This window comes from Microcaecilia unicolor, chromosome 9 (genome assembly GCF_901765095.1).
Source record: "Microcaecilia unicolor chromosome 9, aMicUni1.1, whole genome shotgun sequence".
In the NCBI taxonomy this organism is placed as follows: domain Eukaryota; kingdom Metazoa; phylum Chordata; class Amphibia; order Gymnophiona; family Siphonopidae; genus Microcaecilia; species Microcaecilia unicolor.
In genome coordinates, this window is record NC_044039.1 from 582,344 (window position 1) to 608,560 (window position 26,217).

General features: G+C 44.1%; 1 protein-coding gene across 1 annotated transcript; it reads left to right on the forward strand.

Annotated features, from left to right (window-relative positions):
* The first annotated feature begins 159 nt into the window (after positions 1 to 159).
* LOC115477349 (L-lactate dehydrogenase B chain) lies at positions 160 to 25,104 on the forward strand. Its single transcript, XM_030214172.1, has 8 exons — positions 160 to 240; positions 4,088 to 4,223; positions 7,257 to 7,374; positions 9,578 to 9,751; positions 14,453 to 14,626; positions 18,453 to 18,570; positions 21,417 to 21,540; positions 24,852 to 25,104. The coding sequence occupies exons 2-8, from the start codon at positions 4,095 to 4,097 to the stop codon at positions 25,017 to 25,019; spliced, it is 1,005 nt and encodes a 334-aa protein (XP_030070032.1). The 5' UTR covers positions 160 to 240; positions 4,088 to 4,094; the 3' UTR covers positions 25,020 to 25,104.
* Positions 25,105 to 26,217: the final 1,113 nt, after the last annotated feature.

Genomic DNA, 26,217 nt, shown 5'->3' on the forward strand with positions numbered 1-26,217 from the left:
GCCTTGACAGAAAGAGGAAGAGGGACCCTGGGGATGGGGTGAGGTTTCTGCAACCTTGCAAGTGTGTCCTTGAAGGGGATTGCAGGAGAAGATGGGGTGTGCTGCGCTCTTTTCCAATCACAAAAGTGTGAGGTTAGCTCATAGCTCCACCTCCCTACTTTTGTCTCTGTGCACACAGTTCTCCTCCGTCCTCCTTGGTGACTTTGCCCAATCTTGCTGCCAGCAGATCCGTGTACAACTGTACGTATATCCGTTCTTGTTCTGATCTAATGGAATTCGGGGGGGCTGCGACCTCTGAGCAGGGCCGGGAATAGGGGGTCCCGGGGGGCGCTTTGTAACGGTTGCAAGGGCAGCACTTGCATCTTTTCAGATCCTGACCTCCCCCCCCCCTCCGGAAACTGCCTCTGGACTGGCACTGTAGGGCTAAGCCATTTGTGTCTGCCATGCTTCCTGGCTCAGGTCACTCGGAAGCATCATTCATAGGCACCTTTTCTCTGGTCTCCCCCCCCCCCCCCCCCCCCCCCCGCACCATCAGCTACACGTCCGCTCCTTGCAATACATAGCTGAATAGTGCAAAGGGGAGGCAAATAGTGCAGAGAAGCGCGCGAGACCTGCAGGCAGTCAGACGTTTATGGTCTCTCCTGCAGCAAGGGATGGAGCGCGCGCGGCCATTGCTTTGCCGTCCAAAGTCTCGGCTCCTCCCTTCACCTGCACAGGACAGGATGGAAAACAGACATCCTTAGACCAGAGCCGCCAACTCATTGCGCTCCCGGCAAGGCAAAACCTCTTTAACTCCTTCGCACCCAGGCCAGAGCTTTACCACCTCTGCTCTGCAGCCAGGGGTGATGCAGTGCATTTGCAGAATCCTAAGCCTGGGTACCAGATCTGTGGGTGCTGAGCTAGCAAGGAAGGGGTCAATTGTGTCGCATTCCTTTAATGCCTGCAAAACTGGTAATGAATAAGGGCTTTCACTGGTGTAACTGGGTAAACAAACCTAAAAAAAAAGCAAACCATAGCAGTGACGTCTTTGCTAATGCTTTTAAAAATACGTACAGGCTTTATTTGCAGGACATGGGCTGGGGGGAGGAGTTCAGTGGCATCTTGGATCAGTAATGTGCTAACAGGTCCCCCTAATTTCTTATATTCTTAAACTACAATTCATAGTGCAACCCGTTTTGATGAGTGGTTGTATTAAAAAAACCAAAAACAAACTTGACAATTGGTCCATTTTGAAATATATTTATTTTAGAAACGTATATTGACCCTGCATCATTCTTTATCTATATGCTTCTGAGTTTCTCCACCTCCTGTCAGCATATCGTTCAGGGTGCTGTGCAGTGGGCTATGCACCCTCTTTTTCATTTTAAAATGGCAAAAGTACAGTTCACTTAGCTTTATATATCGGATTACAATATTTTTTTTTGTTTTTAGCCTGGTTCTGGATCTGATTTTATGCCATTCTTTCATTTCTTCCTCTCCATTTTGCTGTCTCTCAGCTGCTTCCTTCTACACATTAACCTGTCTCCTACTCCCTCCATCCCAAATCTGCCTCCTCATACTTCACTCTGACCCTTCTGGCTTTTCCCATCCCTGCCTTATCTCTTTCTTACAGCTGTGTCTCGTTCTTTCTCTTTCTCACTCTCTCCAGACCAGCTTGTCTTTCAGCTTCGATTTACCAAACCCAATTTATTCATTTCTCGCCCTTGCTTTTCCTCTGTCTTTCGTTCCCTGTATGACTGGTGTGAGGGATTAGCATTGGCATGTGGAATCTAGTCATTGAACAAAGGCAGAGGTCAGAAAGGAAGGCTGGTGCTAAAATAAGTCCATGATTTTTGCCTTAGGAAGCTTCTGAATTGTAGAATTCCTTAATTTTTTTTTTTAATTTGCCTTTTCTTACTCTGTGCTTCTCTATACCCTCATCATCCAGAGCTGGTGGGGCTTCCATGTCATATCCTGAGTCCTGCTCTTTTCTCTTATCATTAAAATCAGCTATGGTACTTAACGCTTGGAGGGGTGCCAATTTAAAAAAAAAGGTTTCTGAGGTGATCTGGGAAACTACAAACCAATGAGCTTGAAGTCTGTGCTGGGCAGCCTGGTAGAAACTACAACAAAATAACTCAGCCTATAGATAGTTCTGGTTTAGCCTCACCAGTCTGCTACACTTGTTTGAAGTTGTGAATAAACATGTGGATAAAGGTGATCCGTGAGACTCCAGAGGAAATTAGAATGTCATGGAATAGGAAGCAATGTCCTGTTGTGGACAGGTACTTGTGACCTGGATTGCTCAGAAATAGGATACTGGGCTAGATGGTCTGACCCAGTATGACACGTGGACTGGGAACTGGTTAAAAGAAGTTCAGAGAGGGTAAAGACTATTGTATTCTCAGAAGTTCTACCTGTCTGTGGAAAGGGAGAGGAAGGACAGTGTCAGACAGATAACTTCAATACCCAGTGTACCTGAATGTAACTTACCTTGAGCTACTACTGAAAAAGGTGTGAGCAAAATCCAAATAAAAAAATAAATATGTGACTTTAAGACCTGATTTAGCAGGAAGTTTCTAGATACATTAGTGGATGGGACAGTTTGTGGAAAACGATATGGCATACGTTTCTCATTGGTAGGAAGAAAGATTCTGCTTGTGATATACTGGGAAAGAATGAAGGTCCATCAAGGCCAGCATCCTGTTTTCAACAGTGGCCAATCCAGGTCATAAGTATCTGACAAGATCCCAGAACAATAAAACTGATTTTATGCTGCGTATTCTAGAAATAAGTAGTGGATTTTCACAACTCCTTCTTAATAATGGGTTATAGACCTTTTTTAAATCCTGCTAAACTAACTGCTTTTACCACATTCTTTGACAATGAATTTCAGAGTTTAATTACATGTTGAGTGAAGAAATATTTTCTCTGGGTTGTTTTACTACTTAGTAGCTTCATTGGGTGCCCCCTAGTCCTAGTATTATTGGAAAGAGTAAACAAGTGATTCATGTCTACCTGTTCCACTCCACTCAGTAATTTATAGACCTCTTGTCTGAGGTTCCCTCAACCGTCTCTTCTCCAGCAGAAGACGTATGACAAGAGACTGTAGGTCCTAAGAAGACATACCCTAGAGATATAGATGTTTAAATACTTGAAAAGTATTACTGATAAGGGGAAATTCTAGAATTGGAAACTCTAGAAAAGGCCTACCCCAACGACCCCCCACGTAACCCTCTTCACCTACCAACACAGCATGACTATGATCGAACAGGACAACTCGCAATCTTCATCCATTCCGACCCTCCACTTATACCTCATACGATCAACTTTGTATTTGTTATCCACCGACCGGGCAAACGCCTCTGACGGTACTATGGAAGCCACATTGAGCCTGCAAATAGGTGGGAAAATGTGGGGTACAAATGCAGTAAATAAATAAATAAATAAAACTGCAAGGAGGTAAAATCAAAAGCAATATCAGGAAATTTCTTATTTATTTATTATATTTGTATCCCGCACTTTCCCACTAAAAGCAGGCTCAATGCGGCTTACATAGTAATAGGTAACACAGAATTTTGTTATGTAAAGTAGGAAATTAAGTATAACATAATGGAAGGATGGATGGGTAGTAAATGGATGGGTAGGTAGGTAGAGACAGGTGATAGAGAGAGGAAGGTAAGGTGGGAGATAGATTCTGGGTCAATGTCGTTTTCTCTTCAGTATATGTAAGGTAGTGTTCCATAGACGGCTGCCCAGGAAGGACAAATTGGATCCATAATAAGTTTTGTACTTGAGACCTTTACAGCTGGGGTAGTGCAGGTTGAGGTACTTTCGTGGAAAGAGTGGAGCAGGAGGTGGAGGCAAAACCAGTGGTGGAATTCAAAAAAGGGTAAGATATAACACAGTGGATCCCTAAAGGGCAAGAGGATGGAAACCAAGAATGGAGTACTTCAGCTCAAAATATGACCGTTGCACTTCTCCTAAAAATCCTCGGGCAATGCGGCCTGTTGTAACTTTCATCATTCTATTTTTGGGGGTGTTTATACTGTAAGGTCATGAAGTTTTTGCTTACATTATTGAACATTTATTATGACTTTTATTGCAGCAACAAGATGGCCGGCGTCCTTGATAAATTGATTACTCCCATGGTGGAGGATAAGAACACCCTGCCCACCAGCAAGATCACCATAGTGGGTGTGGGACAGGTTGGCATGGCCTGTTGTATCAGCATTCTCCAGCAGGTGCGGCAAGTTCCCAAATAATACACAAATGAATGCACTGATAAGTAAAAATGACAATAGGTCAATGATTGTAAAAGCAGCTGAATGATAATAAAAGAAAATGTTGGTAATGGATCAGAAGAGCAAGTAAAGCCATAGAAAGGACCTTGTCCCAATATATCACAAGTTTAGTCTGGGGTTCTAATGCCCCAGAACCCTTTATGCATTAATCGTTTGTAATATAGAAATTAGAGGCTTGAAACTATACAAAATGAAATTATATATATTTTTTATTTCCTGAATATCTCCCGCTAAACCTCTGGGATTCCAGCTTAATTGCAGGTGATCTATATTGAAGCCGTTTGCACCATCAGCCTTTGTTCACAACTGCATGTGGTATTCCCGTAATCAACTCTGAAGCTACCTTCGTTCACAACTGCATGTGGTATTCCCGTAATTAACTCTTTAGCTACTTTCGTTCATAACTGCCTGTGGTATTCCCATAATTAACTCTCTAGCTACCTTTGTTTACAACTGCGTGTGGTATTCCCGTAATTAATTTTCAAGCTACCTTCGTTCACAACTGCCTGTGGTATTCCCGTAATTAACTCTCAAGCTTCCTTCGTTCACAACTGCCTGTGGTATTCCCGTAATTAACTCTGAAGCTACCTTCGTTCACAACTGCATGTGGTATTCCCGTAATTAACTCTTAAACTACCTTCGTTCACAACTGCATGTGATATTCCCGTAATTAACTCTCAAGCTTCCTTCGTTCACAACTGCATGTGGTATTCCCGCAATTAATTTTCAAGCACCTTCGTTCACAACTGCCTGTGGTATTCCCGTAATTAACTCTCAAGCTACCTTTGTTCACAACTGCATGTGGTATTCCCGTAATTAACTCTCAAGCTACCTTTGTTCACAACTGCATGTGGTATTCCCGTAATTAACTCTCAAGCTACCTTTGTTCACAACTGCATGTGGTATTCCCGTAATTAACTCTCAAGCTACCTTCGTTCACAACTGCATGTGGTATTCCCGCAATTAATTTTCAAGCTACCTTCGTTCACAACTGCCTGTGGTATTTCCGTAATTAACTCTCAAGCTACCTTCGTTCACAGCTGCCTGTGGTATTCCCGTAATTAACTCTCAAGCTACCTTTGTTCACAGCTGCCTGTGGTATTCCCGTAATTAACTCTCAAGCTACCTTTGTTCACAACTGCATGTGGTATTCCTGTAATTAACTCTCAAGCTACCTTTGTTCACAACTGCCTGTGGTATTCCCGTAATTAACTCTCAAGCTACCTTCGTTCACAACTGCCTGTGGTATTCCCGTAATTAACTCTCAAGCTTCCTTCGTTCACAACTGCCTGTGGTATTCCCGTAATTAACTCTCAAGCTACCTTCGTTCACAACTGCCTGTGGTATTCCCGTAATTAACTCTGAAGCTACCTTCGTTCACAACTGCATGTGGTATCGTAATTAACTCTGAAGCTACCTTCGTTCACAACTGCATGTGGTATCGTAATTAACTTTCAAGCTACCTTTGTTCACAACTGCGTTTGGTATCGTAATTAACTCTGAAGCTACCTTCATTCACAACTGCGTTTGGTATCGTAATTAACTCTGAAGCTACCTTCATTCACAACTGCATGTGGTATCGTAATTAACTCTCAAGCTACCTTCGTTCACAACCGCCTGTAGTATTCCCATAATTAACTCTCAAGCTACCTTTGTTTACAACTGCGTGTGGTATCGTAATTAACTTTCAAGCTACCTTCGTTCACAACTGCATGTGGTATCGTAATTAACTTTCAAGCTACCTTCGTTCACAACTGCCTGTGGTATTCCCGTAATTAACTCTGAAACTAGGTTCTTTCACAACTGCATGTGGTATCATAATTAACTTTCAAGCTACCTTCATTCACAACTGCCCGTGGTATTCCTGTAATTCTCAAGTTAGGCCGGCCATTACAGTAATTAGATACCACAGGTTCTTCCAAGCAAGGTTGTACGGAGGGCAGTGTAAAAGGTGTGGCCTGCACAGGATGCCAAAACTTCTTTCTGTCCGTTCGTTGTCTTCTTTTCTTGGCTGCAGTGCCGTGGGCTCTAGGGAGTGTGTCACACAGGGCGTGATTTGGCTCGTGCATTGCTACTTCCTGGTTCCAGTACACTCTGTGTCTGACTATTCAGGAATAATAGCTGAGTCCCTTTCTCCTGGGGTGGTTAATGCAGCCCCTGCAGCGTCGCCAGCACTGACAGATTCTGGAAGTGGCTCAGCAGCCAGACCTGAAACTTGATATTATCTTTGGATACTGATATGCAGATTCTAGTTCCTCAGCATCACCGGACCGTTTCTTTAATTTAGAACATCCATGTGGTGCCCCTGGTATTAATGAATGGTAGAATTCTGAGTTTTTTTGTATTTTTTTTTTTTTTTTTTTGTAATTCAAAGTAATGTTACATTTTTAAAACTCCCTGACAGCAGATAATTGCTCTTTGTCGCCTCTACTTTGGGAATCTCATATGAAAATCTATTGTAATGTACTGCTATTGAAGAAACCAAAGGGTATCAGCACTTGACTGAACTCCAATATGTTGGTTTCATTTCCAAAGTACTATTAAAAGCCTCTAAAGATGAAGAAGGTGATTTCTTCCAGGAACACGGGGTGTCTCTATGAACAAGGAGTGGAGCCAGGCAGTGACTCTAAAGCTTCAGGAGATGTCAGACCTGCCCTTTGAAACTGCTGCAGGAAGAAACCTGCTTTGAGTGGCTGCAAAATATTGCTTGTAAATGTGATGATCTGCATAAGGACTTTTATAATTCTTCCCAACCCATGGCCCTGAGAATGCCTAACCTAAATTTAGCTAAACATACACTGTGCACGTTGCGAAATAGGTCACATTCTTTTAGCTGCAGTTAAAGGAGGACATTTTTAAACGGTAATTTACCCACATCAATAGATTTACAACTGTTTTCCTACTTCCCTGGCCTGCAGAAAGAGCATTAACTGATCAGAAAGCGGTGATGTGATCCTGACGTTTTCTTCTTAGGATCTCTGTGATGAAATGGCACTGGTTGATATCTTGGAAGACAGACTGCGAGGAGAGATGATGGACTTGCTGCATGGAAGTGTCTTCCTTAAAACGCCCAAGATTGTGGCAGACAAAGGTAATGACCAGATTTGCTCCCTGTTCCAAAATGTGCCCCCTGCATCACAAAACCGAACAGCACTTACTGCTGAGAACATTCAGGTTTACCAGCTGTGATTCCTAAATCTTTGCCATCTGAGGATGGGTTTCTGAGCTACTGTCTGGGTGATATAGTATTTATAGGATAGCTCAGCCTCAGCCTTGGTTCCTGAACAAGAATTGCAGTAATGTTTCTCCTGGTTCAGTGCCTCAGATGGTAGGTACAAGTCCTCGGTTCAGGCCCAGCTTTGTGCCTTCCACTCCCTGCACCACCTGGGCATGAAATGTGTTTAAAAATGACACCTAGTGTCTGGCTTCGGGGTTCACGACTGCAGGGTTCTGGAAGGAGCCCTGCTGCATGGCCTCTGGCTGACAATTAGATGTGTTGGGGTGCACTGGGGTGCTATATGAAATAGGGAAATCCCAAAATAATGGTGAATGAAGGCCAGATTACTGGTTCTGTCTTAGCAGGAGGAAACTGATGAGGGGAAAATCAAACTCTGAATGCTGTTACTCCTTCTACTCACACACTTTATGGGACTCAAACTGCTGCCCAGCAAAAGTGTTGTATGAGATATGAAACTATAAAATGCTTTGGAAGTTCATCTGCATAAAAGCAGGATACTGAATGAATTTAGATGATTTTATTTATCATTTTTAATGGTCTTCTTTTTTCTTTTAACTAATATATTATTTATTTGCTTTTCTGGATTTCCTTCTTTTTTTAATATGCATTTTTTTCTTCATGCAGCTTTGCACCTCTATAATGGAAACTGGACTTATAAGAGACTTGGTGCAGGATACAAAACCTGTCGCCTCTAGGGCTGGAGGGCTCAGGGGATGGACACAGGGATACAGAGCTTGTCACCTCTAGGACTGGAGGACTCAGGGGATGGACACAGGGATACAGAGCCTGTTACCTCTAGGACTGGAGGGCTCAGGGGATGGACACAGGGATACAGAGCCTGTTACCTCTAGGACTGGAGGACTCAGGGGATGGACACAGGGATACAGAGCCTGTTACCTCTAGGGCTGGAGGGCTCAGGGGATGGACACAGGGATACAGAGCCTGTTACCTCTAGGACTGGAGGACTCAGGGGATGGACACAGGGATACAGAGCCTGTTACCTCTAGGGCTGGAGGGCTCAGGGGATGGACACAGGGATACAGAGCTTGTCACCTCTAGGATTGGAGGACTCAGGGGATGGACACAGGGATACAGAGCTTGTCACCTCTAGGGATGGAGGGCTCAGGGGATGGACACAGAGCCTGTCACCTCTAGGAGGGCTCAGGGGATGGACACAGAGATACAGAGCCTGTTACCTCTAGGGCTGGAGGGCTCAGGGGATGGACACAGGGATACAGAGCTTGTCACCTCTAGGGCTGGAGGACTCAGGGGATGGACACAGGGATACAGAGCCTGTTACCTCTAGGACTGGAGGACTCAGGGGATGGACACAGGGATACAGAGCCTGTTACCTCTAGGACTGGAGGACTCAGGGGATGGACACAGGGATACAGAGCCTGTTACCTCTAGGGCTGGAGGGCTCAGGGGATGGACACAGGGATACAGAGCTTGTCACCTCTAGGGCTGGAGGGCTCAGAGGATGGACACAGGGGTACAGAGCTTGTCACCTCTAGGATTGGAGGACTCAGGGGATGGACACAGGGATACAGAGCTTGTCACCTCTAGGGCTGGAGGGCTCAGGGGATGGACACAGAGCCTGTCACCTCTAGGAGGGCTCAGGGGATGGACACAGAGATACAGAGCCTGTTACCTCTGGGGCTGGAGGGCTCAGGGGATGGACACAGAGATACAGAGCCTGTCACCTCTAGGACTGGAGGGTTTGGGGATAGGTGAAGGAATATGGTGCATGTCTCTTCTAGGACCAGATTGCTCATTCTCCATTGCCTTTGCTAAGAAATGTCTTTATACTGATGTGATCAAAAGTGAAGACGTAGTGAAGCTCTGTTTCTGTGGAAAAGGCCTTTTGTGTGCATGGGGTAATCGCTGCTGTTTTGTAATACTGAACCTTGCTGGATGTTCGATAGGCAGCTCTCAGTAACTATTTCTATATCTTGGGTACAGACTGTGATTTGCATTCATATAGTGGGGATCCGAGATCAACCTGCCATTTACCTGTTCCTCCATAGCTTATATGTGCTTCCTTCAATTTTTATAGATTATTCTGTCACCGCAAACTCGAGGATTGTGATTGTCACTGGTGGGGTGCGTCAGCAGGAGGGAGAGAGTCGCCTGAACCTGATTCAGAGGAATTTGAATGTTTTTAAATGTATCATTCCCCAGGTGGTGAAATACAGTCCTAACTGCATTCTCCTTGTGGTTTCTAATCCAGGTAAGAGATTTCCCTCTGTACCATGCAGTCCTGCTGGGGAAGGGGAAGATGTCTGTTCTGCCTTTCCATAAAAGCTTACTGCACCCAATGGTCCTTAATGTGAGACGCTGGAGGGTGGTTGTTCGGATTTTTGTGGTTATCTGCTGGAGAGCTATAGAAGAACACAGGCTCTCCACGATTGGTGGATTCGTTAATAGATGTTCCCTTGTTACTCTTGTTTGTACTAGACTCACTTTCTACTTTACATGCTTTTATTTGCTCAATAAACATATCTATATATGTAAAACTCACCCTCAATGTTCTATTGTCTGATGACGTCACTGAAGCCAAGGTTCGTAAGTTCGAAGCTCTGAAGCCAAGAAAATCACAGCCTCGGGGCCCCGCCCTCGCCTCAAACGTTATGACGTTGAGGGCGGAGGCGGAGCAATTCACTCACATCGACGACGGCCAGGGCGCCGCAATGGGCCACCCACTGACGACGAAGGTGAATTGGGTGGGGGGCCACAGTCACACATCAACGGCGGCCACGGCGGCGCAATGCCGTCACTAACAACCAAGGTGCGTTCGGTGGGGGGGCCACAGGAAAGCCTTGCTAGCACCCATTTCATTACCTCCAGAAACGGGCCTTTTTTTACTAGTTTCCAATAAATAGCACATAATGTGAAACAACAGTTAAAATGCACAAACCAAGAACAAAACAATTATAAATAGCAGTACACATCCGAAACAGAGGTACATCCATCGCAAGCAGTGCATATCGGGATTTTCAAAAGGCATTTGGCAGTCTGTCACGAGAGATTTCTGAGAAAATTAAAAAGCCTCAGGACAGGAGGTCATGTCCTGTTATGGATTGGGAATGGGCTAAAAGACAGAAAACAGAGAGGAATAGTCAGTTTTCTTAGTGGTGAAAGGTCCGTAGTGGAGCGCCTGAGGATTTTGTACTGAGACCGGAGATCTGGAAAAAGGAACAAGGAATGTAGCGATCACATTTGCACAGAATTATTCAGTCATTAATCTGTGACTGGATGCTGAGAAATTGCATGAGAACCTTACGAGACTGGGGACTGATCAGGTGAAATTAAATGTGGACCAAAGCAAACGTGATGCACATACGGAAGGGGTGATACTAGACATGGTACTTGGAAAGGGAGACAGCGTCTCTAATGTTGCCAGTGATCATTAGATGGGTGCTACGGTTAGATAGAGGTGAAGATTTGCAATGTATCAGGAAGTACTTTGAAGAAGGAGGGGTGAAGTGGAAGAACAGTGAGCTTCACTGAAAGGACCCTGTCCTTAAGAAGAAAAGGGAAGCAGTCCAGTTTGCAGACTGGTACCAAATATTCACAGCTATGGTAAGTAAAGCCCTCTTAACCTAGAAATATACAGCCTGCTATTCAACAGCCACTTTCCGGATCTGTTCCTGTCCGGCCTATCCATGAATTTTCAGCAGCACTATTAGGTTAGAGCTTGGAGCAGCGCATGAAGCATGGACGTTGTACCTAACTCTACTCACTATCCAGACCGTTATGCAGATGGAACTAACACAACAAAAGCAGTAATGCTAGTGCTGGTCACTTCTAAGTACATGGCGTCAGTGCCGCTTCTTCTGTGGACAGTACTGCTAAATCTATGTGAACAATTTAAATGTCACGGCCACCACTGAAAACCAGTTCTGACTGCCTGGTTTGTTAAAATTTAAAAAAATAAAAAAAGTTGAAGCATTGAATACATAGGATAAGAAAAGGCTTCCATAAAAAGCAGTAGGAACATTCTCACAAGAATAAGTTGCCATTAACATGACACAACAATTGGACAAAATGTCAATGTCTAGGTCCCTGGAGGGAATATTGGAATACTGAGTTTTGAAAGAGATCTTAAAAGCAATACATGAGGATTCTGAATGGAGGGATAGAGGTAAATTACTCCAGAGAGATGGTACTGTGAAGGAAAAAGGACTAATGCGGGATCTTTCCTATTTGGCACATGAGGGTCTAGGGAGAGCTAACCTGTGATTGCTTAGGGGGTGGAAGAAACGTGAGAGAGGAGAGGTAGGTGGGACCTACCTCAGCATTTTGAATTAAATCCTGTGTTTCAATATTGATCCAAAATACAGCGGCTCATCTGATTTTTGGAGCTAAAAAATATGATTGGGTTACTCCACTTTTGCAACAATTACATTAATGATGATGATAAAGGGTACTTATACAGGGCCTGTCAAACCCAGTAAGCGGGGTAAGCACCGCAGGGGGGTGCCTGCCTTCAAGGGCACCGCTGCGCCGCCATACCGCGCCGCCCTACCGCGCCGCCCTTGGGGGTTTAAATCTTTAATTTACCTCCGTCCCAGCGGCCGCATCATTTGAAAGCCCTGCCCGTCTCTAGCCTTCCCTCCTTTCGTGAGTTCGTTCTGCAGAGTCCCGCCTTCTGACGTCATTTCCTCGAGGGCAGGACTGTGAAGGAACAAACTCACGAAGGGAAGGAAGGCTAGAGACGGGCAGGGCTTTCAAATGACGCGGCTGCTGGGACGCAGGTAAATTAAAAAAGACTTAAACCATGCAGGGTGGCAAGAAGAAAAAGGGGGATGTTGGGGGGAGAAGAGGGTGGGAAGGTGGCCATAAATGGGAGGGGGATGGGGCGAAGGAGAATCGCTGGACAGGGGCAGGGTGGGAGAAGAGAGAAAGGAGATGCTGGGGGGGGCAACTCATAGTCTGCAGGGGGGCACTAGAGACCCTAGGACCGGCCCTGTACTTATAGCCCACTTCTATCCCTAAATTTAGGTTCAGAGCAGGTTAACAACTACAACATAAGCACATCAGTTCACAACTACAATGATAAATAATTCTGATTAAAATCAAGTACTATAATTTCATAACAAACATTTTTAAAACAGGTACGATTTCATCTGGACATAATCTAGCTTCTACTGGGAATATATTCCAAAGTTTTGCTATTTGAAATTTAATAGACTTCTTATGAAAACTTTTCAATTTAACACTTCTAAATGAGGGAACTTGTAATATGAGATATGCACAAGTTCGTTGATCACTAAAGTCACCCAACAAAGTAATTAATAATGTCAGATCAGTTGGATAGTGACCCTGTAAAATTTCTAAAGCAAGACAACATATTTTCAAGACTATTCATGCTTTCACCTGGAGCCAGTGCAGATCAATCAGCAACGGAGACACGTGATCGAATTTGACTTTATGAAAAGTAAGCCTGGCTGCTGAGTTCTTAATAACTTCAATCTCTGTAATTGCATTTGATTAATTCCAATATACAAGCAATTGCAGCAGTCCGATAGAATTAATAACTGCACGAGCAGGAATAAAATAAGAATGAACTAGTCAAAGTTGTTTCAACTTGAAGAAAACCTTCTGAAATAAATGTTTAATCTTAACACTCATTGTTAAAATAACCCCCAAAACTCTTGAAGTTCTATCCACCACCAACTGAGAACCATCTAAACAAATAATATGCGACCTGGGAACTGAGCGGACTGCCAAAGCATTTTGTCAGCGGGGGTTGATGCAACCTGGACTCTGCCCGATTTCGCTTTCTGATAATATAATAATATAGCTGGGAATATTATCTACATTTACACTGAACCAAAGAACTTATCTGTAGTTAACTTAGGTATAACAGAAAAGGACCAATGTCTAATTTTCACCACAGTATTTGATTGTAGAAAAAGTAATATTTTGAGATAAGTTCACTGGAATCAATATAAAAATATCATCTGATTACGACAAAAGTTTCACACCAGTCTCCAATTTAACATTTCCAAGTGAGCTCGTATAGATGTTATATAACAGCAGAGAAATAGGAGACCCCTGTGGGACTCCACAGGGAGATCAAGATGAACTATCCTTGACTAGAGCTGAACTACTGAAGCACAGTAGCAGTGAAGCCTAATTCTGATAACATAACAATTAGCTTATTATGGTTGACCTTGTCAAAGGCTGCACATAAATCAAATTGTAGTAACACCATATCTCTGCCTCTACTTAGCCTATGCTTAGCATCGCCTCCCTGTTAAGAAGCAAGTTGATTTTAAATTGCTAATATTAGTATATGAAACTTTATATGGTATGGAGTCCAGAAGGTTTGGTTCACTAGCTCTCATTTCCAATTCCCGGTACCAATCTTTGTTGCAACTTTTGTACGTTTGGGAAGCTTGCCAGGTGCCCTTGGCCTGGATTGGCCGCTGTCGTGGACAAGATGCTGGGCTCGATAGACCCTTGGTCTTTTCCCAGTGTGGCATTACTTATGTACTTATGTACTCTAACTTGGCTTTCCTTCAGTAAAATCTGTACGTTTAAAATCAGTAATTGATAATTCTTTTGGCTATCAGGGAACTAAGCAGAGATATAATCTTTTGGTGGATTTATGACAATTTTCATTTTATTTTCTTTTTCAAAGTTTAAAATCTTATTATTTTAATTGTTATGATGCAATTGCCTAAACTGTAATCTACAGTTGTTGGGAATGTCGGTATCTGGTTAGATGTCTATGGTTTGTCGTTGATGAGATTAGTGCGGGCTCTAAATCGCAATAGAAGAGTAGGCCCCACTGGAGTTAACAAATTATTCTCACATATCACTCAATTTCCTACCATTCTGTGTTAATACTGTGCAGAGGTGTCTTCATACAGGGTTAGACCAGTATAAGTACTGACAATTTGCACTTTTGTTGCTTCTGCAGTGGACATCCTCACATATGTGACCTGGAAACTGAGCGGACTGCCAAAGCATCGTGTCATCGGGAGTGGATGCAACTTGGACTCGGCCAGATTTCGCTATCTGATGGCAGAGAAGCTTGGCGTTCACCCGTCTTCCTGCCATGGTTTTGTGCTGGGAGAGCATGGTGACTCCAGTGGTAAGTGCAAGGGCTTGGGAACATCTGGATATTCAGGGCACTGCTCGATCATAATGGCAGCCACTCCATATGCATGTTTCCTCTAGCGTCAACTGCAGTGATTGCTGAAGTCCAGTGGGACCAATTCACTCATCCACTTTTGCAGTAGGTTGAAAATAACCAGTTCAGCACTTTAGTCTCCAAAATAGTGCAAGACTGCAAGAATTTGATGGAAGGGCTTAACTTTCATGAACCTTGGCACCAAAAGGTAGGAGGGGAGCACCTCCTTTCACATATAAGGTGCTTGGACCAAAACAGAGGAAGCAGATGTTAAACTCTCTGCAAGAAAGTATTGAAGATTGGGAATTGTGCGACACTTCTAGGCAGATTCTGCCCATTCCCGTCGCCGGTTCCCTCAAATCTTCATATGCTTCGATCTAACCAAATTAGGATCCACATCAAGCTAAAGAAACTGAACCAATGGGTTGGCAGACTGCATATCCTGTTATAAGAGCACATCATGGAGGAGGGGCCTAGTGGTTAGGGTGGTGGACTTTGGTCCTGGGGAACTGAGGAACTGAGTTGGATTCCCACTTCAGGCACAGGCAGTGGCGTAGCAAGGGGGGGGCGGGAGGGGCGGTCCGCCCTGGGTGTCTGCTCGGGAGGGGGTGCTCCCTGCCAGCTCCCCCCCCCTCTGCGAATCGACACCCCCCACCTTTAAAAAGAATACCGGGAGTCGCGCCTGCCCTGCACGTACAAGAAATGTGGACCGTCGGCTCTTCCCTCGCTCTGTCCCACCCTCCGCTGACGCAACTTCCTATTTCCGCAAGGGCGGGACAGAGCGAGAGAAGAGCCGACGGTCCACATTTCTTGTACGTGCAGGGCAGGCGCGACTCCCGGTATTCTTTTTAAAGGTAGGGTGCGGGAGCTGGTCATCGGGGGGGGGGGGGGGGTGTCATCGTGCTGCACCCGGGGGGGGGGGTGCAACGGCGAACCGCCCCGGGTGGCAGCCCCCCCTGCTACGCCACTGGGCACAGGCAGCTCCTTGTGACTCTGGGCAAGTCACTTAACCCTCCATTGCCCCATGTAAGCCGCATTGAGCCTGCCATGAGTGGGAAAGCGCAGGGTACAAATGTAACAAAAATAAAATAGATACTATTGGAGATTCTACATGGAATGTTGCTACTATTGGAGATTCTACATGGAATGTTGCTGTTCCACTAGCAACATTCCATGTAGAAGGCTGCGCAGGCTTCTGTTTCTGTGAGTCTGACGTCCTGCATGGCCACATTGGTGATCTGCAAGGGCCGACTTCTAAATGGAATGTTGCTAGTGGAATAGCAACATTCCATGTAGAATCTCAAATAGTAGCAACAGTGGAGGAGTGGACTAGTGGTTAGGGTGGTGGACTTTGGTCCTGGGAAACTGAGGAACTGAGTTCAATTCCCACTTCAGGCACAGGCAGCTCCTTGTGACTCTGGGCAAGTCGCTTAACCCTCCATTGCCCCATGTAAGCCGCATTGAGCCTGCCATGAGTGGGAAAGTGCAGGGTACAAATGTAACAAAAATAAAATAGATACTATTGGAGATTCTGCTATTCCACTAGCAACATTCCATGTAGAATCTCAAATAGTAGCAACAGTGGAGGAGTGGCCTAGTGGTTAGGGTGGTGGACTTTGGTCCTGAGGAACTAAGTTTGATTCCCACTTCAGGCACAGGCAGCTCCTTGTGACTCTGGACAAGTCACTTAACCCTCCATTGCCCCATGTAAGCCGCATTGAGCCTGTCATGAGTGGGAAAGCACGGGGTACAAATGTAACAAAAAAATAAAAAATCATGTCAGGGCCATTCCAACATCTGTGGCACATCCTTGCTTTGTTTACACTGAAGAAATATGTCAAGCTGTGAAACGTCTGTCCATTTATACTTTCATATCTTGTATGGTCTAGATCAGTGGTTCTCAAACCTGTTTGGGGAACCACCAGCCAGTCAGGTTTTCAGGGTCTCCCTAATAAATATGCATGAGAAAGATTTGCATATAATGGAGGTGACAAGCAGTCAGATCTGCCTCACGCGTATTCTTTAAGGAGAACTAGAGGTCTAGACTTTCCGCAACCTGGTACAATCAATGGTGCTCAGTCATCTAGACTATTGCAACGCACTATATGCCGGCTGTAAAGAACAAATAACCAAGAAACTCCAAACAGCCCAGAACACTGCAGCTAGACTCATATTTGGCAAACCAAAATTTGAGAGCGCCAAGCCCTTACGAGAAAAACTACACTGGCTCCCACTTAAGGAACGCATCGCGTTCAAGGTATGCTCACTAGTTCACAAAATTATCCATGGAGACGTACCAGCTTACATGTCATACTTGATAGACCTACCACCTAGGAACGCCAAAAGATCATCCCGCACATTCCTTGATCTGCACTTCCCCAGCTGTAAAGGAATGAAATACAAACTAATGCATGCGTCAAATTTAACTTATCTGAGCACACAGTTATGGAACGCACTGCCGCGCAGCTTGAAATCGATCTACGAAAGAACGAACTTCCGCTCATTACTGAAGACCCATCTCTTTAATAAAGCCTACCACAAAGATCAACCAATGTGAATATGTACAAATCGCCTATCTATATTCAGAGCTGTCTCTTAATATCTGCCTGGATACTATTACTTTGTTGTATTATCATTATGTCGACCAAAACCCTGCAATACTAAATGTTAATTTACTAACATTCTTCCACTACTCATGATGTATTGTAAGCCACTTTGAGCCTGCAAAGAGGTGGGATAAGGTGGGATACAAATGCAACAAATAAATGAATAAATAAATAAATAAATAAATAGACTTCCTTTCTCAAAGAGACAGTGCATTTGGACACAATTCTACAAGGCCTGGGTTTCCCTACAAAAATCAAATCATGCACAGGCTGACCCTCACCTATGGGATTCTCCACTTGTGTTGCCAATTCATCTTGTCAATGGAGAAAATTCATTTGCTCACCTGTAACTAAGGTTCTACATATATAGAATAAATTAGATGCTCAAACTCCCCTCCCTCCACTCCTACCACTGTCTTGGACAGTGGATTTGTAAGTTTTATAATAGACTTGAGGAGGCAGCAGTTATGTGAAGCTTTCCTGAGTTCTAAGAGATCTCCCATATTGCTGTGGTCAGATGATTCCACCTTTCTTTTATGTGTATTTTATCCTGTCTACAGGAAAGGAGATATGAAAGAGGTATATAAAATACTGAGTGGAATGGAACGGGTAGACGTGAATCACTTGTTTACGCTTTCCAAAAATACTAGGACTAGGGGGCACACAATTAAGCTAGAAAGTAGTCAATTTAAAACAAACTGGAGAAAATATTTCTTCACTCAACATGTAATTAAACGCTGGAATTCATTGCCAGAGAATGTAGTAAAAGCAGTTACCTCAGCAGGGTTTAAAAAAGGTTTGGATAATTTCTTAAAAGTCCATAAGCCATTGTAAAGATGGACTTGGGAAACTCCAGTGCTTAGTTCTAGGATAAGCAACATAAAATTTGTTTTACTGTTCTGGGATCTTGCCAGGTACTTGTGACCTGGACTGGCCATTGTTGGAAACAGGATACTGGGCTTGATGGACATTCGGTCTGTCCCAGTGTGGCAATGCTTATGTTCTTATTAATTATTTAATGTGATTTCCCCAGTTAACTGGAGAATAATCTCTCTCAATGTCAGGCCCCTGAGGACAGTAACAACGAACACTTCCTTTCACCCTTCATAGATTCTTTTTGCCCTAAAACAAGGTCTCCCCCACCCATCGCCTTTTTGTCTGACCTATTCTGTTTCTTGCAGTGCCTGTGTGGAGTGGTGTTAATGTGGCTGGAGTTTCCCTTCAGACCCTGAATCCGGAGCTTGGCACCGATAAGGACAGTGAAAACTGGAAAGCGGTTCATAAGATGGTGGTTGAGAGGTAGATGAAATGGCCTTTTTGCTAGAGAGAGCCAGAGATGCATCAACCTGGTGTTCTGGAAATAAAGCCGGTTCTCAGAATAAATATATGCAAATGCTCCTGGTGGGATTCTAACTACCAGGTGTTGATTATGGCTGTCAGAGATCAGAGCTGTGTGAGTTTAAAACAGACGCTCGTTGTCAGGATCACCTCTGCAGCCAGTCATACAATAATCAGCAACAGTATTTAATGTATAACTTGAACCCCAAACTGTGCCTTTTATGACTACCTACTATTACTACTACTACTATTCAGCATTTTTATAGCGCTACAAGGCGTACGCAGTGCTGCACAAACATAGAAGAAAGACAGTCCCTGCTCAAAGAGCTTACAATCTAATAGACAAAAATAAAGTAAGCAAATCAAATCAATTAATGTGAACGGGAAGGAAGAGAGGAGTGTAGGTGGAGGCGAGTGGTTACAAGTGGTTACGAGTCAAAAGCAATGTTAAAGAGGTGGGTTTTCAGTCTAGATTTAAAGGTGGCCAAGGATGGGGCAAGACGTAGGGGCTCAGGAAGTTTATTCCAGGCGTAGGGTGCAGCGAGACAAAAGGCGCGAAGTCTGGAGTTGGCAGTAGTGGAGAAGGGAACAGATAAGAAGGATTTATCCATGGAGCAGAGTGCACGGGAAGGGGTGTAGGGAAGGACGAGCGTGGAGAGATACTGGGGAGCAGCAGAGTGAGTACATTTATAGGTTAGTAGAAGAAGTTTGAACAGGATGCGAAAACGGATAGGGAGCCAGTGAAGGGTCTTGAGGAGAGGGGTAGTATGAGTAAAGCGACCCTGGCGGAAGACGAGACGGGCAGCAGAGTTTTGAACCGATTGGAGAGGGGAGAGGTGACTAAGTGGGAGGCCAGCAAGAAGCAGATTGCAGTAGTCTAAACAAGAGGTGACAAGGGTGTGGATGAGGGTTTTGGTAGAGTGCTCGGAAAGGGGCGGATTTTACGGATGTTGTAAAGAAAGAAACGACAGGTCTTGGTGATCTGCTGGATATGATCAGAGAAGGAGAGAAAAGAGTCAAAGATGACCCCTAGGTTTCGAGCTGAGGAGACTACCACATGTGATCTTATGTGTATCCCTCCCTCCCCCAAAATCAAGGGGCCAAATCCCACTTAGGGGCTCATTTTCAAAGCACATAGACTTACAAAGTAATACAGGTTACCATGTAACTTTGTAAGTCTAAGTGCTTTGAAAATACACCTCACAGTCACCAGCTCATGACCAGGGGCGTAGCCAGACTTCAGCGGGAGGGGGGTCCACTGCCCGAGGTGAGGGGGCACATTTTAGCCCCCCCCGGCGCCGCCCCCCCCCCCCCCCGCCTGCCATTGCCGACTTTGCCCCCCCCTGCTGCCGACCCTCTCGACCCTCCCCCCCTCCCGCCGTCACCTGCCTTTGGTGGCGGGGGACCCCAACCCCCGCCATCCGAGGTCCTCTTCTTCTTGCAAAAGGCTTCCTTCTGTTTCTGACAACATGCAGGACGTCAGAAAGAGAAGGAAGCCTTTTGCGAGAAGAAGAGGAACTCGGCTGGCGGGGGTTGGGGTCCCCCGCCAGCAAAGGCAGGCGACGGCGGGTTGGCGGCAGGAGGGGGGTTGGGCGGATCGTCAGTAGGGGGGTCCAGGGCCAAACCTACGGTGGCCCAGGCCCCATGTACCTACGCCACTGCTTGTGACAATGAGTGAATCGTGGCAGAGCTGAGGAAATACTATACCAGGGGCCAGTGGTGATCAACTGCCCTTTCACAAGTTGCATGTGGCTCTTGAGTGCAGCAGGGACCTGCCACCAGCCCTTCTCCAGCTGCCTTATGTATATTTGCTTACTGGTAAATTATTGCCAGGGCAGAATTAATGCATAGGCAAACGAGGCACATGCCTAGGCCCAAAAGTCTCCTATCAGAGAATGGTAAACTTGTGACAGATGCGAGCTACTTGGATAGGTTTTAATTAAGGGAGGACAGTGGTTGGCAGATCCTTTAAATCAGTAATATAACTGCAGAAACCTATTGATGGTCTGCAGGGGAGGGGGACGCCATGAATAAAATCATGGGAGGGGTTGGTGAAAAGAGTGAATGGGTGCCCAGAATGTTTGTCAGGGGCCCAGTACAGTGTTAATGACTGCTCTTTGCTGGCTGAGAAGGGAGTGAGATTACCAGCTCAGAGAGCAGAACACTGTTAATGCATCTGCCTTAACCAGGTGTGACCCCTGCAACCCTGAGCAACCTCTTCTGCAGCTCTCACAAACTGTGACCCGCCACCGTCTCCTGCTACTGCCACAGTAAGGTCAGCAGGAATGCTGTGCAGAGGGGGTGAAAGTAGGAGACAGGAGCCAAGGAGGCAAGTCAGCAGTGGTATAATGAGCGAAGGGGCTGGGACAGAGCTCAGACAGACAGAGACTGGAGAGGAGAGACGCAGCTTAATGATGAAGTGACAGTGTGAGGGGCTGGGACAGCGCTCAGAGAGATAGAGAATGGGGAAGAGAGAGGTAGTTTAGTGGTGAAATGACAGCGAGAGGGTCTGGAATAAGAAATGGTAGTGTATGCATTCCACGGTCTCATGTGTCCCTGACTTTTTTTGTTTTTGACCCCTCAGCCTCTCCTAGTGTGATTACTGAGTAAAATATTTGTTTAGGAGATCTTCCTTTTTTTCACTGACCCCATGCTTTGTACTTATTCCCCTATGTTACTGTTTGTATGTTATGTTCTTCTCAGTTTTGGCCAAGTAACTGCACTGTTTCTGTAGGTCTGTCTCTCTCTCTCTCTCTCATACCCTGGAGGTGATACCCTAACTGTACCCTGTACTGTGTTTCCCTCAGCGCCTACGAGGTGATAAAACTGAAAGGATATACTAACTGGGCTATTGGCCTCAGTGTGGCGGATCTCACCGAATCTATTGTGAAAAACCTCTCACGGGTTCATCCAATCTCCACCATGGTGAAGGTAAGTCACTTGAGGGTTGACTCGCTTCTTTTGAGGCCCAAAAAGAGGCTATGGGCAATTGATTCTCAGAAATACTGAATATTATTTACACTGGAGCAGAAGTTGCATAAAAGCCTGAATTGGAATGAATATGTACAAACAGAATTAGTCCTAAAAACTCTCGCAAATGATATCTTAATGACAAGAGATTAAAACCAATTTTATTTGAAAAAAATCACAATTGTGTATAAATAATATTAGTAATGAACATAGGAGGAGCCTTCAGTTATAAGTCACGGCAATCAGCCCTCATAGAACAGAGCAATGTTAACGATTAAGGTATAGTTTGAGAGAGTTTTTTTGTAATATTCTTTAGAGTGGGCTCTCGGTTTGGGCTTTTCTGTGTTAAAATAGAGGCATTCTGGTTACTACATCTGAGCTTGATCTCTGATCAGGAATGCACAGTAGCTCGAAATGTCGCTGGTCCTTTCTAGAAAAAAAAAAGAGAAACCACAGTGAGCAGGGACAAGCCATCACATTAATGGAAGCCTTTCCACATTTCTTCATCTGTGTATTCTGCAAATCACTTGCTTGCCCAAAAACCTCAGCACGTTCACATTACAGGGCAAATCTTACCACTAATGGCTCGGGAACCTTTTCTTACCCATCTTGTTTCTGATAAACCTTTAAAGAACATTTCCAATTTTATTCTAAATTTACCTAAGCATTTGTTCATAACTTAAGTCTTGATTATTCTCATTTCATTTTAGGTTATATTATTGTCTTCTAAATAATAAAGCCTTCAATATTATTGTATTTAGAACTTGTCTTATGTTGTCTGTCAGTATATCTGGGAGGGGTTGAAATCAGAATTACTTGCAAAAGACGTGAACAGTAATAAATCATTCCAGACTGCTTTACATAGATACTCTTTGTCCATCTCTACCTACACTGTCCAGTAGGGGCACCGTGATTTCTGAATTACTCGTATAGACAAGCTAAGAAACTGTTCCTATGCATGCAGACACTAGACTGCAATAAACCATTTTGATACGGTAAAAATAATAATAATTTTTAAAAAGCCTAATAGAAAACTTACATAAGAAAAATCTTAGACATCTGAAGTTTTATAGAAGCTCTGGTATCTCTCCTCTCATGCCCTGAAAGATCTCTATAAGCCTAAGAACATAAGCGTTGCCACACTGGAACGCCCTGTATTCTGTTTCCAAAAGTGGTCAATCCAGGTCACAAGTACCTTGCAAGATCCCAAAACAGTACAAGACATTTTATGCTGCTTATTCTAGAAATAAGCAGTGAATTTTCATAAGTCCATCTTAATAATGGCTTTTAAACTTTTCTTTTAGAAAATTATCCAAACTGTTTGTAAACCCTGCTAAGCTAACTACTTTTACCACATTTTCTGGCAATGAATACTAGAGTTTAATTACATGTTAACTGAATGAGTAGCCTAATGAGCTAAGAACCTGGGGAACTGGGTTTGACTCCCACTGCAGCTCCTTGTGACCCAGGGCAGGTTACTTAACCCCCCCATTAACCCAGGTACAAACAGATTGTGAACCCACTAGGGCCAAAAAAAAGTATCTGCATATAGGATAGATAAATCACTTTGATTGTACCTACATTAAGGCGGTACATCAAATCCATGACACCAAGAAATATTCTCTCCAGTTTGTTTTAAATTGAGCAGATCCAGCGCTTACTAGTCGGCCTTCCAGATTTTAAGCTCAGATGTCATACGTGTGGCAATTCTACAAAAGACGCTAAAAATTAGGTGCCAAAGATTTGCACACTCTGCTAGTATAATGGCACATTTGCATCATAAGCTGGTAACCACATGCCTAAAGTTAGATGCAACCACCTCCCCCTGCTCTATGGCAGGTGGAAATGTTCACACCTAAATGCAGAAGGTGTGCACATAAGTGACAGGATTCTATAAAGCGCCAAAACCCATCCTTACCCCGCCCACATCAACACCCCCTTTTCAGATGTGTACTATAGAAATTACATGCAAAGTGTACAGAATAAGTGCCTAACACACTTAAATCACAGCAATATTGTAAGAGAAATCCCAAAATTCAGAATTTAGAACATAGTTGGACCATCAGAAGGTGGGTATGCTTCAATATATTTTCTGAAAGAGCACTAATACCAATAACCGTAATGTAAGTGATGGAATTCTATAACTGCATGCACAATTATGCGTGTAACTGTACTTGCACTTTATAGACTGAGGGAGACAGAGGCTACAACTTAATATAGTTACATATCTTAGGAACCTGGAAAATGACAATAGACCAAATTGACAAGCTAAACAGCAGCAAATCACCTGGACCAGAGGGTATACACCCCAGAGTACTGAAAGAACTAAAAAATAAAATTGCAGTTTGGAAAGTGCCCAAAGTAATGCTAATATTGAAAAAAAGGGTTCCAGGGGTGATCCGGGAACAACCTGTGCTGGGCAAAATTGCAGAGACTACTATAATGAACAAAATTATTGAACAAAATAAAAACATGTGGATAAGAGTGAACCAACCTGTTTAAAAAGACATACTCTACCGATCCAACTTAAATGCCTAATCTCTGCAACACAACCAAACTAAAGCACGTAATGGACATAACACAACTCTTCCGTTCTCCGATTCCCTAACGTGGCTGTGCCACATGAACTTGATCTTACCGCAACATCACCCTATATTTGTTCACACCGGAGCCTGCAAAGGCCTCTCCGGTACTATGTAAGCCACATTGAGCCTACAAATAGGTGGGAAAATGTGGGGTACAAGTAAATAAATATAGTATAATCAAGGTTTTCAGAAAGCTTTTAAGGGAGATCCTCATTAGAGGCCCCCGAGGAAACTAACACGTCATGGGATAGGAGACAATGTCCGATTGTAGTTTGGGAACTGGTTAAAAGATACAAAACAAAGAGTAGGGTTAAATGGACAATTCTATCGATGGAGGAAGGTGAATGGTTGAGTTCCACAGGGATCTGTACTAGGACCAGTGCTTTTTAACATATTTATAAATGATCTGGAAGTGGGAATGACTAGAATGTTGACATTTATATATGTTTTGCTGCGTAAAGAACATTTAGCCCAGTATCCTGCTTCCAACAGTGGCCAATTCAGGTCACAAGTACCTGGCAGAAACCTAATGAAATCCTTGTAGAATGACGACACCCTAAATAGCTTATCTTGTATTCTTATGACTTCTAGTAACTTAAAGAAAATTCAGCCAAGGCATTCATTTCCTGTGAAATTATCCAGTCTAAGATCTGCCCCATTCACCAAATGTGTTATTGCCTTTCACAGGGCATGTATGGCATTGAGAGCGAAGTCTTCCTGAGCCTCCCTTGTGTGCTCAACGCCAAGGGAATCACCGGTGTCATCAATCAAAAACTGAAGGATGAAGAGATAGCACAGCTGAGGAAGAGTGCCAACACCTTGTGGAGCATCCAGAAAGATCTGAAAGATCTGTAATATCCCAGCATTTCTTACTGTCACTTTGTAAACATCCCTAAAAGTCTACAGGACCATAAATAAAGTAATTAATTTCCTCACACCATGCAGCAGCAGAAATGTGGCTTCTCTCTATCTGCACAACATGAGCGCTGTTCTTAATGGCTGGTGAGAGGTGGAAGAACTAGCCCAAAGAACAGAAACCAGGCAGGCAAAGGCATTGAACCCAGATCTCCTGCATGGCACTGCTGCACAGTCAACAGATGAACCAGTGTTTGGAGATTTTTGACTTAAAAGAACAGTGTATTCATTCAGTTTAACATACTTTATAACAGATCCTCAGTTCTTATTATATCCCTGTATTCATTGCTTCTGAAATTATCCATCCAATTTTCTTAAAAATGTCCAAAAATGCATACTTACCCTTATCAAGCAGAATATTTCATAAATTAATCACTTCACCTTGTTCTCTTAAAAGCTACGTTTTCTTATCCCCATTCCAGACCAGTTTAGACAAGTGGGTTATGCCCCCCTGCTGCAGATACAGAGAAAAAAAGCTCAGAGCCAACTTTGCTCCCCTGAATAGGGGGCTGGTGCTGCTTTTGGCTCCTCAGTATTTCTCTGTCTCCAGCAGATGATGCAGACATCAACTATTGCAGCAGGACTGGTAGGGTACCCAAGGCAGTGGAGTCCAAGCCATCCTCCCATTCAAGATCCTCATAAGGATTCCAGGGCACAAGTCCTTGTTTTGGTTCCTCAATTGAGCAAGTTCCTGGATTTTGCCTTTGGCTAACCCTAGTAGAGCAGGGACAAGTGTAATGCCAAGGGGAACAAATTTTAAGCAAGCAATTTTGGTCCCACCTCCCACAAAGCCCATGCCCTGCCCTCAGTCTGCCCCCTCTGTATGTCACTTCTCTGCCAATGCTGCAGTCCTGAGCAGTTCAGATCTCACAGCTCACATTTCCTACATGTTAATGTTGCAGCAGGAAGTGTCAGAGGAGAGATTTAAAGCTACTAGTGGTCATGTGCAGAGAAAAAAATTGATTAGCTCCCAAGTCTCCTATATTCCATGGGATTTTCCTGATTTGGGAGCAGATGACCCTCCAAAATGGGATTGTCTTCAATGTGGGAGACTTGGCAGGTCTGCAGCAGTGGAAAGACTGGAGGGAGGAGTGTTAGATCCTATTTCCACTGCATCCTCCTGCTACACCCTGGCAAC

What these genes read in the sequence shown, in the direction of transcription:
- LOC115477349 (XM_030214172.1), top strand. Translation starts at nt 4,095, where the DNA reads ATGGCCGGCGTCCTTGATAAATTGATTACTCCCATGGTGGAGGATAAG. An exon ending in GTATCAGCATTCTCCAGCAG is followed by an intron (nt 4,224 to 7,256) that starts GTGCGGCAAGTT and finishes TTTTCTTCTTAG; the next exon opens with GATCTCTGTGATGAAATGGC. An exon ending in CATAAGATGGTGGTTGAGAG is followed by an intron (nt 18,571 to 21,416) that starts GTAGATGAAATG and finishes TGTTTCCCTCAG; the next exon opens with CGCCTACGAGGTGATAAAAC.